General features: G+C 39.1%; 1 protein-coding gene across 1 annotated transcript in view; it reads right to left on the reverse strand.

Moving 5' to 3' along the window:
• The window catches only part of LOC122064941 (5'-3' exoribonuclease 3-like), a 71284-nt gene that overhangs the window by 12655 nt on the left and 42861 nt on the right, over nucleotides 1-15768 (reverse strand). Inside the window, exons 15-21 of the mRNA XM_042628727.1 lie at nucleotides 15223-15333; nucleotides 14835-14906; nucleotides 14648-14743; nucleotides 14319-14391; nucleotides 7464-7590; nucleotides 7307-7383; nucleotides 7180-7220 (exon numbers count right to left, since the gene is read on the reverse strand). Coding sequence (XP_042484661.1) covers nucleotides 7180-7220; nucleotides 7307-7383; nucleotides 7464-7590; nucleotides 14319-14391; nucleotides 14648-14743; nucleotides 14835-14906; nucleotides 15223-15333 — 597 coding nt within the window. The remainder of the gene's footprint in view (nucleotides 1-7179; nucleotides 7221-7306; nucleotides 7384-7463; nucleotides 7591-14318; nucleotides 14392-14647; nucleotides 14744-14834; nucleotides 14907-15222; nucleotides 15334-15768) is intronic.

Raw genomic sequence — 15768 nt, forward strand, 5'->3', positions numbered from 1 at the left:
AAGATCCTTCATCTCAAATTCAACACTCAACAAAGACTTCAAAGAGACTATATCATGTTTATTCTTTGCAGCAATGAACATGTCATCAACATAAAGCATCAACAAAATAATGGAATTATCACTTGACACTTTATAATAAACACAACTATCTTACTCACTTCTTGTGTAGCCAATCTTCATCATGTGGGAATCAAAGCGCTTGTACCACTGCTTAGGAGATTGCTTAAAACCATAAAGCGACCTCTTAAGCAGACAAGCATGATCTTCCTTTCCCTACACATTGAAACCTTCAAGCTGCTCCATGTAAATCTGTTCCTCCAGGTCACCATGAAGAAATGCAATCTTCACATCAAGCTGTTCAAGCTCCAAATCATACATGGCCACCAAAGTAAGTAATACCCGAATTGAAGTATGTTTTACCACTAGAGAAAATATTTCATTGTAGTCTATCCCCTCCTTCTATGCATAGCCCTTGGCTATAAGTCTAGCCTTATACCTATCAAGCACCTTCTCAGATGCTGCCTCTTTCTTATGAAAGACCCACTTACACCCAATGATTTTTCTTCCCTTGGGTTTTTCCACAATCTCCCAAGTCTTGTTCTTCTGTAGAGACTCTATTTCCTCCATCATAGCTGCCATCCATTTATCATGTTGTGCATCACTCAAAGCATCATGGTAGGAAGATGGATCACCTGTACCTATAGTGAGGGCATAGGCAACCATGTCCGCAAACCCGTATCTCACAGGTGCTTTGTGAGTACGCTTCCCTTTAACCTTTGCCACAGTATAGGGAACTTCTACTGCTTCCTGTTGTCCTGGTAAGTCACTGGATGACTCATTCTCTCTTGTTGTTTCTGACTCAACTAACTCCACCTGCACAGTAGAACCTTCTTTATTTTTATCAACTACTTGTGAATTGCAATTTGACTTCACCATATGAGACTCATCAAACACGTCCCTGCTAACCACAACTTTCTGTGAACTTTTTATCACAACTTGTGAATCCCTTTACGCCTTTCTTAAAACCAAGAAAGATACATTGTTTAGACTTTGAGTCTAACTTGGAACGCTGCTCACTCTCAACATGCGCATGCTGGACAGCCAAATATTTTTAGAATAGAATAATCTACTGGTTTTCCTATCCATACCTCTTCGGGAATTTTACAATCAATCGCCTTTGATGGAGACCTGTTGATGAGGAAATATGCCATATTCTACTGGTTCTGCCCAAAATCTCTTGCTCAACCCTACATTTAGCCTCATACTCCGAGCTCTTTCTAGAAGTGTTCTGTTCATCCTTTTAGCTATACCATTTTACTGTAGTGTCTTTGGAACCTGTGAAGTGATTTAATCCTATTCGGCTGCTTCTAGAAACAGTTTGTATGTGTACTTCCCTCCATTATCTATTATCAACTACTCAATTTTCTTTCCTGTCTTCCTTTCTACCTCAACCTTCCATTCCTTAAATTTAGTGAACACCTCACTTTTATGCTTCATGAAGTAGATCCAGACTTTCCTTGAGTAATCATAACAAAGGTCACGAAATATTCTGCCCCACCTTAAGATTTGGTTGTTGAAGGACCCCATACTAAGGGTGTCAACCGGTCGGGCCGATCTAGTTTCGGTTGGGCTTAATCGGGCTTGAAGACTTTTAAAGGCTACACCGTGTCCGCTCATTTAACTAATCGGGCTTAGTGAGGGCATGATACGCTTTATATTCAGTCAGTCGGTCTCAGGCTATAATCGGGCTACTAAAATCACGCCTTAATCAGGTTTTAGTCGAGCCTTAACCGGGCCACGGACATGTTTAATGTTAAACGGGATTTAACCGATTTTTAAACGGGCCCTCTTTAAAATGACTGAGCAACTCAAACTCAAAAGAGACACAGAGATAGGCAACTCAAACTCAAAAGAGACACAGAGATTGGGGTGACGCCGTGACAGATGATGTTTGGAACCCCAGAGTGAAGTGCGCGGGCTGGCGATGGATTCGAGTGGCAGTGTTGTGCTCTTTACGAGAAGTGATGAGAATCCCGAAATAACCATGTCCAATTGTCCATTCCTCAAAGGCTAACTCTTCCCAAAGTAATTATTTTCTTGTAGATACTATTTTTTTCTTTGATACTAATTCGAGTGGCAGTGTTGTGCTCTTTACGAGAAGTGATGAGAATCCCAATACAACATAAACTTGGGCTGTGGCTTGGGACTGATCAAAACTCAGAAGGGGTTGGTTAACGAAAAAGGCAAATCAATGTGATGGACAAACCTCTTCAATTATTGAAATTTGAACAGGAAGGTCAAAGAAGGAGACCGACTACGGACTAGGGTTTTTGCCTTTTTGCCTTTTTGCCTTTTTGGTTTCTTTGTTTACTTTTTATTTTTAACTTTCATATGGGGGTAAAATAGGTGTTCTACAACTGGGTCGGGCTAGGCCGGTGCAAAATAGACCACTCTCGGTCGGGTATTAATTGGTTGGGCGCCCGACGGTCCAAGTATCAGGACTGAGACCGACCTTTTGTAAACGGGCAGGGCTCAAGCCCGACACGTTTAATAAATGGGCCAGGCTAGGCCGGTCTATAAACGGTCGGTTCCAGTCGGTTCCGTCGGGTCGGGCCACGAATTGACACCCCTACCCCATACATCGCTGTGTACATAATCAAGCACCCCTTTACTCTTATATTTTGTAATTTTGAAACTAACCTTGCCCTGTTTCCCGAACACACAATACTTACAGAAGTTCAGTTTACAAGTTCACTCCCTTCAACAATTTCCTTTTATAAAGCTCCATCAATCCCCTTTCCTCCATATGCCCTAATAGCATATGCCACAGATAGGTAATATCTGTATCAGATCCTGCATCTGTGACTTTCACAGATGCCTCACCTGTAACAGTGCTCCCTATGAGTCTGTATAGGTTTCCTGTTAGTTGTCCCTTCATGACAACATAACACCCTTAATAACTTTGAGAACTCCACCTTCTGCTATGTATTTGCAGCCATTTGTGTCAAGTGCCCCCAAAGATACTAAGTTTTTCCTTAATTCTGGTACATGTCTCACATCTGCTAAAGTTCTTACTATCCCATCAAACATCTTGATTTTGATAGTGTCTATCCCAATGGTCTTGCATACAGCATCATTCCCCATTAGGACAAACCCACCATTATATGGTTGATATGTATCAAACCAATCCTTAATGTGGTACATGTCTCACATCCTTAATTCTTACAAATCCACATCAAAGGTTGATTCTTACCTAATGACATAATGGTCATTGCATACAGCATCATCTCTATTTGAACTGTCAGCCATGCTAGTCTACACCTTTCTTCTTCAAGTCCACCTTCCTCTTCAAGCACTCTCTCTTCAGATGACGTTCCTTCTTGCAATAGTAACAAGAGACCTTTGTCTTTGCCCCCTTTGATTTCAATCGACTCTTTCCAAATGCTTTCTGATTTAATCTCCCTCTTTCCTACTCATTGTCACCTCTAAAAAGACCTCCTTGAGATTTCGTACTACTGGCCTTCTTCCTTGTATCATTAGACATGAGGGCAGCCGTAACTTCATCCATCTCAAGGGTCTCCTTCCCATGCAAGAGAGTCGTTACCAGGTGATCATATGATTCTGGGAACGACGACAGTAACAGTAACGTCTTGTCTTCATCCTCGATCTTAACCTCCAGGTTTGCAATTTACTTATGATCTGATTGAACATGTTAAAATGCTCTAATAGATCTGTATTTTCCTCCATCTGTAGAGAATACAATTGCTTCTTCACGAACAACTTGTTCGTTTAATGTAGATGTTTTCAAATTTCGCCCATAACTGCGGTGCAGATTCGATACGCATAACATATTCTAGGGCATCATCAGAGAGATTCAATCGAATAACACTTACCGCCTTTTCCTCCATCTCTTCCCAATCTTCGTCAGTAATTTTTGTAGGTTTCTTCGACTTCCCCATCAATGTTTTTTCCAAACCTTGTTGTATCAAAAGATCCTTCATCCTTTGACGCCAGAGGGTGAAATTGTTCTCCCTATTGAACTGCTCAACATCATACTTGACATTCGATCCTTCCCTGCCATCGTGATAGTGAACCCTAGAAAAACAAAAACCTAGAGCTCTGATACCAATTTGTAGAAACGCAACCCTAAAATGATGCAGAAGATAATGGAAAAACAGAACAACAATGCACACGGATTTTACGAGGTTCGGCAAGGTTGCCTAGGTCCCCGATGAGATGAGATCGTACTTCACTTTCAATAGAGAATAGGGTTATAGCACTCGTCCTCACACCTCTCAGCATTGCTTGCATTACATAGAAAGAACCCTCGTTACAAATATATAGTGAAAAACCCTAATCCAAAAAGTACACAATTGCCCTCAAATAAAATATTGGCGGTCCTGCTTGTCGAGGCGCTGCACCAGTACTCCCTAGATTAAACTGCGACGGAATACAAGACATCGCACACCAACATCCCCACTAAATCCTAGGACATCAACCCTAAAGGTTTGCCCATTTTTTAACCTTGAGCATGCATTCGTTATTTCCTTGAATGCATTAATGATAGTCATCACACATTACCAGACTAGCTTACCTAACCTCATCTCGTCATGTAAGTTCTGAAGCTCTAAATTCTTAAGCATCCTCTTATTTCCCCAATTTCAGAAATACTGTAAGAACCCTGCATGTTGTGCCAATTCCTTTGGCATCAAACTCATGAGCATTTTTATCCCTTCATAGTAACACATCAAAAACCCCAAATGTTTACCATATTTGAAATTCATGCCCTCTAAGAAGCTTCAGAAGGTTCTTCCTTTCTCAGGTAGCATACTCAGCTTAATAGCTAGAGAATGAGATAAAGAGACAAGTTGTGATTATGTATTTGTTGAGATATGAGTCGTGAGTTGGGGGTTTGTCCCAACCTTTCCAAATTAGACTAGGTTGCATTATGTCTTTGACTGTTAGTAGGGGTTAGTTTCCTAGTCTAGGTTCAGTTTCCTATTCAGATTACAATTGCATTTACGAGTTTATAAATAAAGGCACAACCACAATAGGACTCTACGGTCTGAGTCTATCGTGGGTTCAGCAACTTCTCCATCATCTCTCTCTTCTTTTCTTCTTCCTCTTTTGGTCCTGGTTTGTCACATCTTAGGTTTGTTCCATGGTATCAGAGCGATGAAGAAGAAGAAGAAGAAGGAAAATAAATAAATAAGGTGTTCTTTGGTTGATTATTGATTTTTTGAAAGAAAAAAAAAAAAAAGTTCCGTACATGGTTTGTTTCCTGATTTTTTTTTTTTTTGAAAAAAAAAAAAAAAAAAGTTCCGTACATGGTTTGTTTCCTGATTTTTTTTCCTACCTGATTTGTTTGCTACTATTGTTTGTTACTGTTCTCTGTTGGCGAGGCATCATAAGAGCCCTTGCAAGAAGCTAAGGAAGATATCAATTCTGCTATTGTTTGAATCGATTTACTATTTGATGAAGACAAGTAGTCGATTGCATCTGATATGCTGCTGAATATAGTTGCTACTGGGATGTGCCTCTCCTGCTATTGATTTGACTGTTATCATCATATTCTGCCTGAGTGGGTTCTTCTCCTGCTGATATATACTGCTGTCTTGCTCTAATCGAAATCCTGTCTTGGGCAATTCGTTACCTGCTGCTACTACTGTGTTGCTGGAATTAGAATGCTCTCAGATCCTTGGTTCACTGGAGATTTCTATCACCTCTATCTTCTCTCCCTCGTTGTCAGTTTTTCTCTTGGTTGGAGGTTCGTATGTAGTTTGATTTCTGCTTTCGCTATGGACCTTCGAGGGAGGAAGACGAACTGCCTTGCAACATTTTTTGTCTTCTCAACAGTAGTGCAACCTTACTTAGTCTTCAGCAACCTGATGCTGCTACTTGGTCGGTTGGTCCCCAGCAACCTGATGCTGTTACTTGGTCCCAGGAACCTGATGCTGCTACTTGGTTTGCAATAACCTATACTGCATACTATTTGCCTTACATATTACTTGCCTTCCTTGGGAAGAACCTTTGATGCTGTTGTTGCTGTTATGATATTTTGGATTGCAGTCGGTCTTATCTAACGCCTATTTGTTAGTTGCTAATGGTTCTATACAACGGGTTTTATCTACTGATGCTACTGATGTTGACGCGCTTGTGCTGATTATGTTGCTGATTTTATGATGATTGATTGGGGTTCCCTATGTGCTCAGTGGAGTCTACAACTATTATCCAAAACTGGTGTTGCACTTAATTTTCTGTTCTTATAAGTCCAAGCTGGAGTTTTCTTTTGATCTATGTATACTCCAGCTTGAAGGGGGAGTGTTGAGATATGAGTCGTGAGTTGGGGGTCATCCCAACCTATCCAAGTTAGACTAGGTTGCTTTATGTCTTTGATTGTTAGTAGGAGTTAGTTTCCTAGTCTAGGTTTAGATTCCTATTCAGATTACAATTGTATTTACGAGCTAATAAAGGCACAACCCACAGTAGAACTCTGCGGTCTGAGTCTATCATGGTTTCAGCAACTTCTCCATCATCTCTCTCCCTCTCTTCTCTGCTTCTTCCTCTATTGGTCCAGGTTTTGTCACATCTTAGGTTTGTTACAGTATTCAAGCGTAAACTTCCCACACTTGGATGGTATTTCAATCTCTCTCTCTCTCTCTCTTGATGAGAAAAAATTCTCTCCAAATGTTCCATATCTACCATCAAAAAGAACTATCCTAACCCATTTGCAAATTTGTTCCTTACGACTTCGCAATAATATGTACAAGGGAAGGTAATGGGCTAGTGGCTTATCCTGAAACATAATGTCATATTTTCATCCATCATCGTCCCACTCTTACCACAGTATAAAGGAACCGTATTCCCATCTCCGTTTAGGAAAAAATTAGGAATTTCCTTTTTCAACTCAGATGTGGGAGTTTCAACAACCTCCCACCAAATATTTTAACTTAATTTTCATCCACTAGATGCGAAGGACTGAATGATAGGGTAGGCAAGTGTTAGTAGCAAATTTCAAAAATAAAACTAATGGGTAATAGCAATTATTTACTCAAATGACAAACCCAAGTAGGTAAGCAGATGACTCAGATGTGATCAGCCACAGAAAATACATTAGACTCAAAGAAATATCACAACACGGTTAAGAAAAATAGAAGAGACTTCATAACCAACCATTACCTGCCATGCAAATCGCTTTCCATTCATGTCAAGCTCAAAATCTGCCAGAAGGTGTGACTGTTAGCTTCTATCCCAAATTTTATTTTCCAATTAGTAAAGTTGCAAATACTGTTATGAAAAATCCCACCTGTGGGATAGAAATCTGAAATAGGTGACGACAAATCTGTCATCAATACCCTGTAAAACAAAGGAAGTGCATGTGCACTACCCACACACACACTAGATCAGAGACACATTCAATGGTTGACTTTAGCAGAAGGCAAAACAAGTAACTCATTGCATACCTTGCGGCAGGCAATACACTCATTAACTGATTAAGTGGCTTGAAGGGTTCACCAAGGGTGAATTGGATCTCCAACTGACCAAGACCATAAAAATCCGAAGCAAATGGACCATAATGGTAAGGATTAAGTGGCTTGAAGGGTTCACCAAGGGTGAATTGGATCTCCAACTGACCAAGACCATAAAAATCCGAAGCAAATGGACCATAATGGTAAGGATAGAACCTGTAGAGTTGGAAACTAGATATTCAACAATATGGGACTAGAACATATCACCAGAACAATCAATCTTCTATTCCTTTCTGGAGTTATCTGGCCAGGAGGCCTAAATATTGAATGGATGTAGTCAAGGTGAATAGCCTTTATTCCAAAGATGAACACACACACACACACACACATATATATATGTACATAATGTGAAATATGAGGAGAAAATAGCACACAAGCAACAATATCCATCAGATAAATAAAAAGACAATAAAAAAATTAAGTACACAATCATCTAATGGTTAACCAATGAATCTGAAAGAAAATGATTTATCCCACTCTGGAGAGGGAGAGAGATGAAGGAAATTCCAAGTACACTACCTAACACACAACTGATGCAGGAGCAATGCCAACGAAATTCGGTGGGTTTGACTTTTAACATATTAAACTGATCTTATTTGTTCTGTGGGACTACTATATTATTGGAGGCCAGTGCTATAGGGTTGAGAATTTGGTGGCTGAAACAAAATCGGAGATAAATGTCAGGTCAGAAACATGGAAGGATGCTTTAGAGTCAAATAGTTTTCGAATAAGCTGAAGATAAACAGCATATTAAATGGAGTATCACGTTAGCAAGAATAGGAGTGGAAATTGCGTGGTTAGAAATGACAGGGAAATACCATGAGAGAATTTTCGCTATTTAGGCTCCATTGTAAATAGCAGATAAATCAGGGAAGATGTTGCTTATAGAATTGAAGGCAGATAGAATTCTTCTAGATTTTTGTGCGATCGATACATTTCATTAAAACACAAAACGGAAACTTTCGTAAGATAGTCACAAGACCAGCAAGTTATATGAAGCTTATTATTGTGCACCAAAGACACCGCACATAAATAAGCAAGTATAATCCAAAAAATATAACTTGAGCAATGAACACATTAGGGGTGATTTTGGACAGGCCTTGATAGGTGAAAAGTTGAAGGATCGCAGGTTGACATGGTTAGAGCATGTGCAATGAAGCTATTGAATACACCGGACAGGAGTCACAGGACAACTGGTAGTTTGCAGATTATAGGAAACAAAAGAACAAGGTGATAACTGGTAGTTTGCAGATTATAGGAAATAAAAGAACAAGGAGTACGGCAAATATTACCTGAGAAGTAGTAGTGCTAAAAGATATGGATGCCTTAGGTTTAGAAATAATAATGATTTTAAAAAAGTGAGATACTTTGCTTCCCTTGTGGGCATTAGCCAAGGTTGCCCCATCTCTCCATATATTCTCTCCTTGCCCCTTGAAGTTCTCTCCAGGAGCAAGCAGTGTTGTACAGATCAGCAGCTCATTTCTCTCATCCCCAAGTGTAAGGCCATCAAGCTTACTCACCTGGCTTTTGTTGATTATCTGACTATTTTCTCAAAAGCCAGTATTGCATCTCTAGAGACCATTATGTCCTGCTTGCAGTTCTTCGACGACTTGTCAGGTCTGCACATCAATCCAAGTAAACCTTTGTTGTTCCTTGTGGGGGTTCCAGATGTAGATAAAGCTTCTTCGTTCGATAAGGCAGGTTCTTCTATTGGCCAACTTCCAGTCAAATACTTGGGGCTACCTCTGATTCCGGCCATATTGACCACACATCATTGTTCTCTATGTTAGACCTCATTCAGAAATGCCTTTAGCTCTGGAAAGGCAAGCTTCTCTCCTATATGGGTCGTTTGGTTCTCATTAGATTCGTCCACCAATCATCGTACATCTATTGGTCGGGTATTTTTGGTTTGCCCCACTCTACTATCAAAGAGTTGTAGTCCCTTATGGCTGCCTTCCTTAGGAAAGGAACAGACTCCACCAAATTTCTTCACCCCATTAGTTGGGCTACTGTTTGTCTCCCTAAAGATAAGGGAGTTCAAGGTTTGACGAGAATCAAAGATGTCAATTCAGCCGGAATTATTAAGCTGATTTGGAAGTTGGCGTCTAAGAAGAAAAGTAATTGGGTTGATTGGGTTTATTTGGGCTTTCTCTGCTTTGACTCTATCTGGACCATTCCAAGCTCCAGCCTTATCAGATGCATCCTGGCTATGGGAAAAATCTTGTCCCGTAGGTCTACTGCAATTGGAGTGAACACTTTTCCCAGATTGTTGATGGTACTTCTACCTCTCCCTCCTGGCTTGATCACTGACACCCCATGGGAGTTCTTCACTCTGTCAGTGCCAGGTCCATCTATAGTTTAGTCATCCCTACGCATTCTAAGGTGGCTGATATCATGAGTGGTGGTGCTTGGGTCCCTCTGATGGAGAACCTTAGGGAAGAAGGGAAGAATCACACAAAAGGGAGGGGGAGGAAATTCACACGACCAAGCATAACCACAAATTTCAACCAAAATAATTAATTCATCATTCAAATCATTCTAAGTCTTCCATCGGTTACAGCCAATATATAGAAAAGTAGAGACATGAAATTAGAAACTCTACTAACACAGCATCTAGCCTAAACTAGAAAACAACCACAAAAGGAAACCATTGCAAGGAAATAAATCCTAACTCCTAAATTCAAATCTGGAAAATAAAAGGCATGAAATAAAATGTAAGTAACTACTAATTTTATGTCCAACCCTTGTTGGACCAAAACCCTCGGTTAGACTAGTTCTTCTTGGCTCTTGGCTCTTGGCTTCCAAACCCAGTCATGCTAGTCCAACTAAGTAAGGGCAGCCGTATCTGCATCACGAGTAGGGTGGTAAGCTTACTATTCATTTCTTGTCAAGTGGAAGGGAAGACCCGTCAAAGACAGCACGTGGATTCATGCTGATGACTTCCAAAGTGGGATCTTTATGACCGCTATATGTCATTCCTCCATTTTTCAGATATGAATAATTTCGAAAGGGGGTGAGCTGATGTAGATCCCATGCAAAGACTGAAGTATAACCGCAGGAGAAAGAAGAACCCGCAGCTGGTCCAAACGAGCCCTTAATCTGGTTCTAGGTTAAACAGCCAACCAAGCCTTATGTGAGCCAACTGTGGAGCCTAAAAGCTCCCTACCAATTGAAGTTTTGACTGATTTTGTTTTATTAGAAGACTTAGTCAACAAATAAAGGGAATCAACCAGCAGCCTGGTATTCCTCTAGAAGAACAATTTCTATCTTTTCTTTTCTTTTTCTTTTTCTTTTTCTTTTTCTTTTTCTTTTTCTTTTTTTGTGGTCTTGGCAAGGAAGCAAGCTTATATTAGAAAGTCCTTTGTTTTCCTATTAAATTAGTTTCCTTTTATCATTAAGGTTTCTATTTTGTAAAGCTTTCTATTTTGAACGATTGGCTGAGACTAGTTATAGGCCATTGGTTGTAAGGTTTGTTCACCATTTGAGTAACGAAATTTCTGCAGTGATTTTTCAAGCTTTGTGTCTGAGATAGACTGTTCAACAGCTGGCACAGCTGTGGGTGAGAGGCCCAAGTCTGATAGAGCCAATCCCACCCTTGCCTATCTTCCATCAAACTCCTTTTGTTTTCTGTCTTCTTTCTTTCTTTCTTTTTTCCTACTGATTTCTCAGTGTTGTGAGGTTTTTTGATTGTTTCAAAACTGATATTATACCTTGGTTGCCGCTGTGATGTGAGGCCATACAGAAGCTTGTGACAGCCTGAAAAGGAAGAATTCTGGGAAGGGATCGAGCACCCATATCTCCCTGAACCCTGGCCAACTTCAGGCCATCTTCGGAGGTTTTATTAGGCCCCCGAAATAGGTCACTCGACCAGGAGTGAAGGGCCAACAGAGGCCTGTGCTTGGTATAATAAAAACCTCCAGTTTGCCCTAATTCTGTCATAATTCCAAGAGAATTTGTACTTCCATATTCAGCCATCAGTTTTGGCTGATACTTGGGAGGGTTTATCAAGAGCACCGCTTGATCAGATTTTCAGCCCTTGCTGGGCTGTAGTTTATCACTTATCTGACCTAATTATCTCTCGAAATCAGGTACTGTTTTCTGTTTCTGTTTCAGTTTATTGTTAGGTCTGAACCTAAGTTTCGATAATTGTTTGGAGCTTATTATTGTTTGTTTATTGGGGTTGTCTACATCTGTAATCAGCTCTACATCAAGAACAATAGATAATTCAGGTTAACAGTATAGTGGTAAATCTGTAAATATTCAGAAGTCAGGATTCCTTTAGGAAGGAGCAACAGACCTAGTAACTAATATCAAATAACTAGGGTAACTTGAAGGGATGTAAAAGAAAGAGTAACTTTGTAAATAATATCAATGGAGGCCCTTATTTAAAAACGAGGAAATTCACCATCTTATTCAATCATTTAACAGTAGCAGTCACAGTAGGACAGAATCGAATTGAGTGAGATATCTCTCACCACTCAATCACTCGAAATGAAATTATAGGAAAAGGATGCTAACCCAACAACCCATCAAATGCAGCCCACAACAAATCAAACAAACAATTTACGAAAGAGCTATAAACATCTGAAAACTGGATGGAGAGAGAGAAACCAAGTTGCACGTCTGACTTCGATCGCATAACAGAAGACACTTCCAGGTCTGGTCTTCTAGGATTTCTTCTAGGGTTTGAACCGCCTAGAGATAGGCTACCTCCTACCAAGGATTAAAGTATCGATATCAGTCGCTGTATTGGTTGGCTAAATTTAAGATACGCATCGGAGAGTATCATATCAGATATACACTAAGATATGCTAAAGATCAAGGATTAAAGTATTAGTACCGGTCGCCGTATCGGTCAGTTAAATTTTTAAGATATGTATCAGAGGGTATCGTATCGGAGATACTTTAAACCATGCCTCCAACCCAAGTTTTGAGCTCAAACGGTCAGGAATCAGGCAGTTTGAAGTATTACATTTACAGACAGTAACGATAGTTGTAGGAACAGAGGAAGAAGACAGCACCAGGATAAGGAAGAAGAATAAGAATAAACCTCAAGGAGGTTGCTCAGTTGGCAAAGACCAACACCACAAATTTAAGAGGTCATGAGTTCAACTATCCTTGGGGCCCAACTATCCAAAAAAAAAAAAAAAAGGAAGAAGAAAAATATTAAGGATAAGAGAAAAGAGGACCTGCACCCGAGAATAGGAGATAATCAGAGGAGCGAGAGGGGATGCGCAGCTCTTGGAAAATTTCATTCCAAAAAATCAATGAATCCTTTATTCAACATGTGTATTCAAACACTTAAAAGTCAAAACAACAATAATTCTTACCCATACCTAAAATAGAACTTGACTCTCACTCACTATATTTACAACTCCATCAACAGGAATAAAAGATATTTACAAATTAATTTAGGCCCTCTTTGGTATCATTTTTCTTTTTTATTTTTGTTCACAAAAAAAAATTTTGTTGCATTTGGTATCATTTATGGAGCTTGTTTCTATTTAAAAAAAAAATTTGATAAAACACAAAAACCAAAAAGAGATCAAGAGCCATTTATGTGTTTTGGCCAAAATTGATTTTCAGTTATTTTTGCGCTGAACTTTAATGAGAACATACTTAAAGTCCCAATATCGAGAGGTAAAATAGTCATTTGCTTTATAATTGGAAATTCATGCCCCTTGCCCCCTCTTTCTCAGTCCAAAGTGGAGAAAGAGAGTCATAAGAAAGATGGGTGAAGGAAAAATCTCTTCACCCATTTCTTCAAAAACCATTTTGCACATAGGGATATCAAACTCTTTCACACAAAAAACCATTTTTGTTAAGCAGTTACCAAACCATTTTTATGTTTTGACAAAAAATGGTTTTCATAAATGATTTTTGTTAAATAGGTAAAAATAAAAAAGAAACCGATACGAAGGCCTTAAACTCAACTTCCTACTAACCCCTATTGTTGACTAACTCCAACAAGATAAAATAAAAATTACAATTTAAGTAAATAATCCTAATTAACCCAAAGTCTAACTGCATCACAAGGTAAATGACATTAGTATATATGGAGCTTCAATGTCACCAAAAACTTTAAATTTGAAATTTCAAAAAAAAAAAAAAAAAATCCAAAAAATTGATCAATAAAGTGGAAACAATTGTTCCATTGTTTGTCAGCCTTAATGTCAGAGCAAACTAAAAAATAATGACCTGGTCGTCTATGACATAGGGGATGCCTAGCCACTGGGGATAATGGTCAATGGTCAAAAGGTCACTATAGAAGATGATTACAGAAAATTTGTTCACCAACATGCTGATTTAAATTATGATGGCTCAACATGCTAATAAATAGCTCCAAGATGCTTCTTTCTCAAAAAGTTTTCCTCATTATAATCTACCACTCAATGTAATGTAGTCTTGTGGATATAACCATATAAGTCAAAAGCTAAGTACTTGTTGCCACTCTTTGCAGCATGCAAAATAAAATTGAAAGTAAATTTCCAAAACAAAAAAGTAAGCTTCACTGCTAGCTATACTGTAACGTTTCAACTCTCTCTGAGCATAAATAAGTAGTTTTCTCCATTTAAATAAAAGGGTCTCATCTATCTTAAATATTGCAAGATTACAGAAATGCAACGGAACAGTCAGACTAACAGTAGTACATTACATTACAGTCAGACTAACAGTAGTACCAAATTTTTCTTTTCCCATCAAAAAAAATTCAACTACCAAAAAAAAAGCAAGACACTCATTCAGTTGTAACAGCAATGAATAGAAGGCATGACAAAGAATCTAGTTCACACCATTGCCAAGAGCATACTCCTCGATAGTAATAATGCATGACCCAGCAAATTCCTTCAATATATTTTAAAACCTAGGGATATAGCAAAGCAAAGCCTCTGTTAGCGACAATGTCAAATCCAAACACGAGGAAGGTGAAAAGGAAAAACAGTTCCAAAGGACTCGTCGATTTCAGAACAATGCCAAAGATTAAAGCATGAAAACCCATATCAGTATGAAGTTGAAATATGCAAAAGCAAAGTCAAGAATTTCTTCCCTTTTTTTTTTTGGTCAGGGGGATTGGGATTGGAAAGACCAAGATGAATTTTCAAACTGGAAATTTGGTTTACCGCATGACTTCGAATTTTCTCCTGGTCATCTATGGTCTTTGTTTCAAACTTCTCAGTATAAAACCTTTCTTTCCATCCTTTTTCTCCCAGTTTAACCTGTTCCACTTAGGTCTCAGTTCCAGAATACAATAGCGGAACTAGTTAAATACAATCCATCAAAACAGGAAATAAAATTGACACAGCATACCTTGTCAACCACTGCATTAGCACCATAAGTTGCTTCCCTACTGACAGAGATCAGTGTCTTTTTCTCATCAAGCTGTTGGTCCAAAAGGGGTGGCATTAGACTGAAGTCACTGAACCATAGTTGTCATGGTGTCTAGGTGATCCTAAGGGTTGGAGGAGGGAAAAATTTAAGGTGACAGCAACAAGGCGTCATCAAGGCAACCTACGTGCCCTTCCAGCAAAGGGTGCCGCGTTGCCTAGGCGAGGCCTTCACAACTAAGGACCAAACATTATGGTTCATAATATCTTTTCACAAGATTCTGAATTTCAAAGTATAAGTAGAATTTTCAAATATATGCATATGCAGAACTCAAATATTGTGAAGGTTTACAAACTGCATTTGCCATGACCTTAGAAGAGGACCATAAACTCTCAGAGTTCTTTAGTCGCTTGGCATGAGGTAGTTTGGAAGAGTCACTGCTTCTGCCGCGCTTCCTATTTATCTCCTGCATCTGAACAAAATTCAAAATCAAACCAATGGAATTTTAGAAGCAATGGAGCAATAATGAAAAGCAAACTTCAAATATTCCAGCAGCATCTTATTAGCTAAACCAGGGAGAGGACCATAATGAAAAGTTTAATGCCTTAGTGATAAAATTATGTTCCTGTGACAGTACATAACTTTTATGAAAAACCACAATAACACAATTGAGGCATTTATTTAGAATTAACACAATTTACAGGAGCTCATTAGAAAAATTCTGATCTTTTTCTTTTAATGAATAAATAAATTCATTACCAAGGAGAAGAAGAATATGCAAGGGATCAAAAGGGGGGAGGGGAGACAAAGCCCCAACAAGGCAAGCACCCCCTTGGGGGGCAGGGGAGGGCGCAGCAACAAAGACAATGCTAAAGGCAGCAAAAATGAATCAAAGGGGATACATCAAAAGCGGAGG

This window comes from Macadamia integrifolia, unplaced genomic scaffold, assembly GCF_013358625.1.
Source record: "Macadamia integrifolia cultivar HAES 741 unplaced genomic scaffold, SCU_Mint_v3 scaffold1831, whole genome shotgun sequence".
NCBI lineage: Eukaryota > Viridiplantae > Streptophyta > Magnoliopsida > Proteales > Proteaceae > Macadamia > Macadamia integrifolia.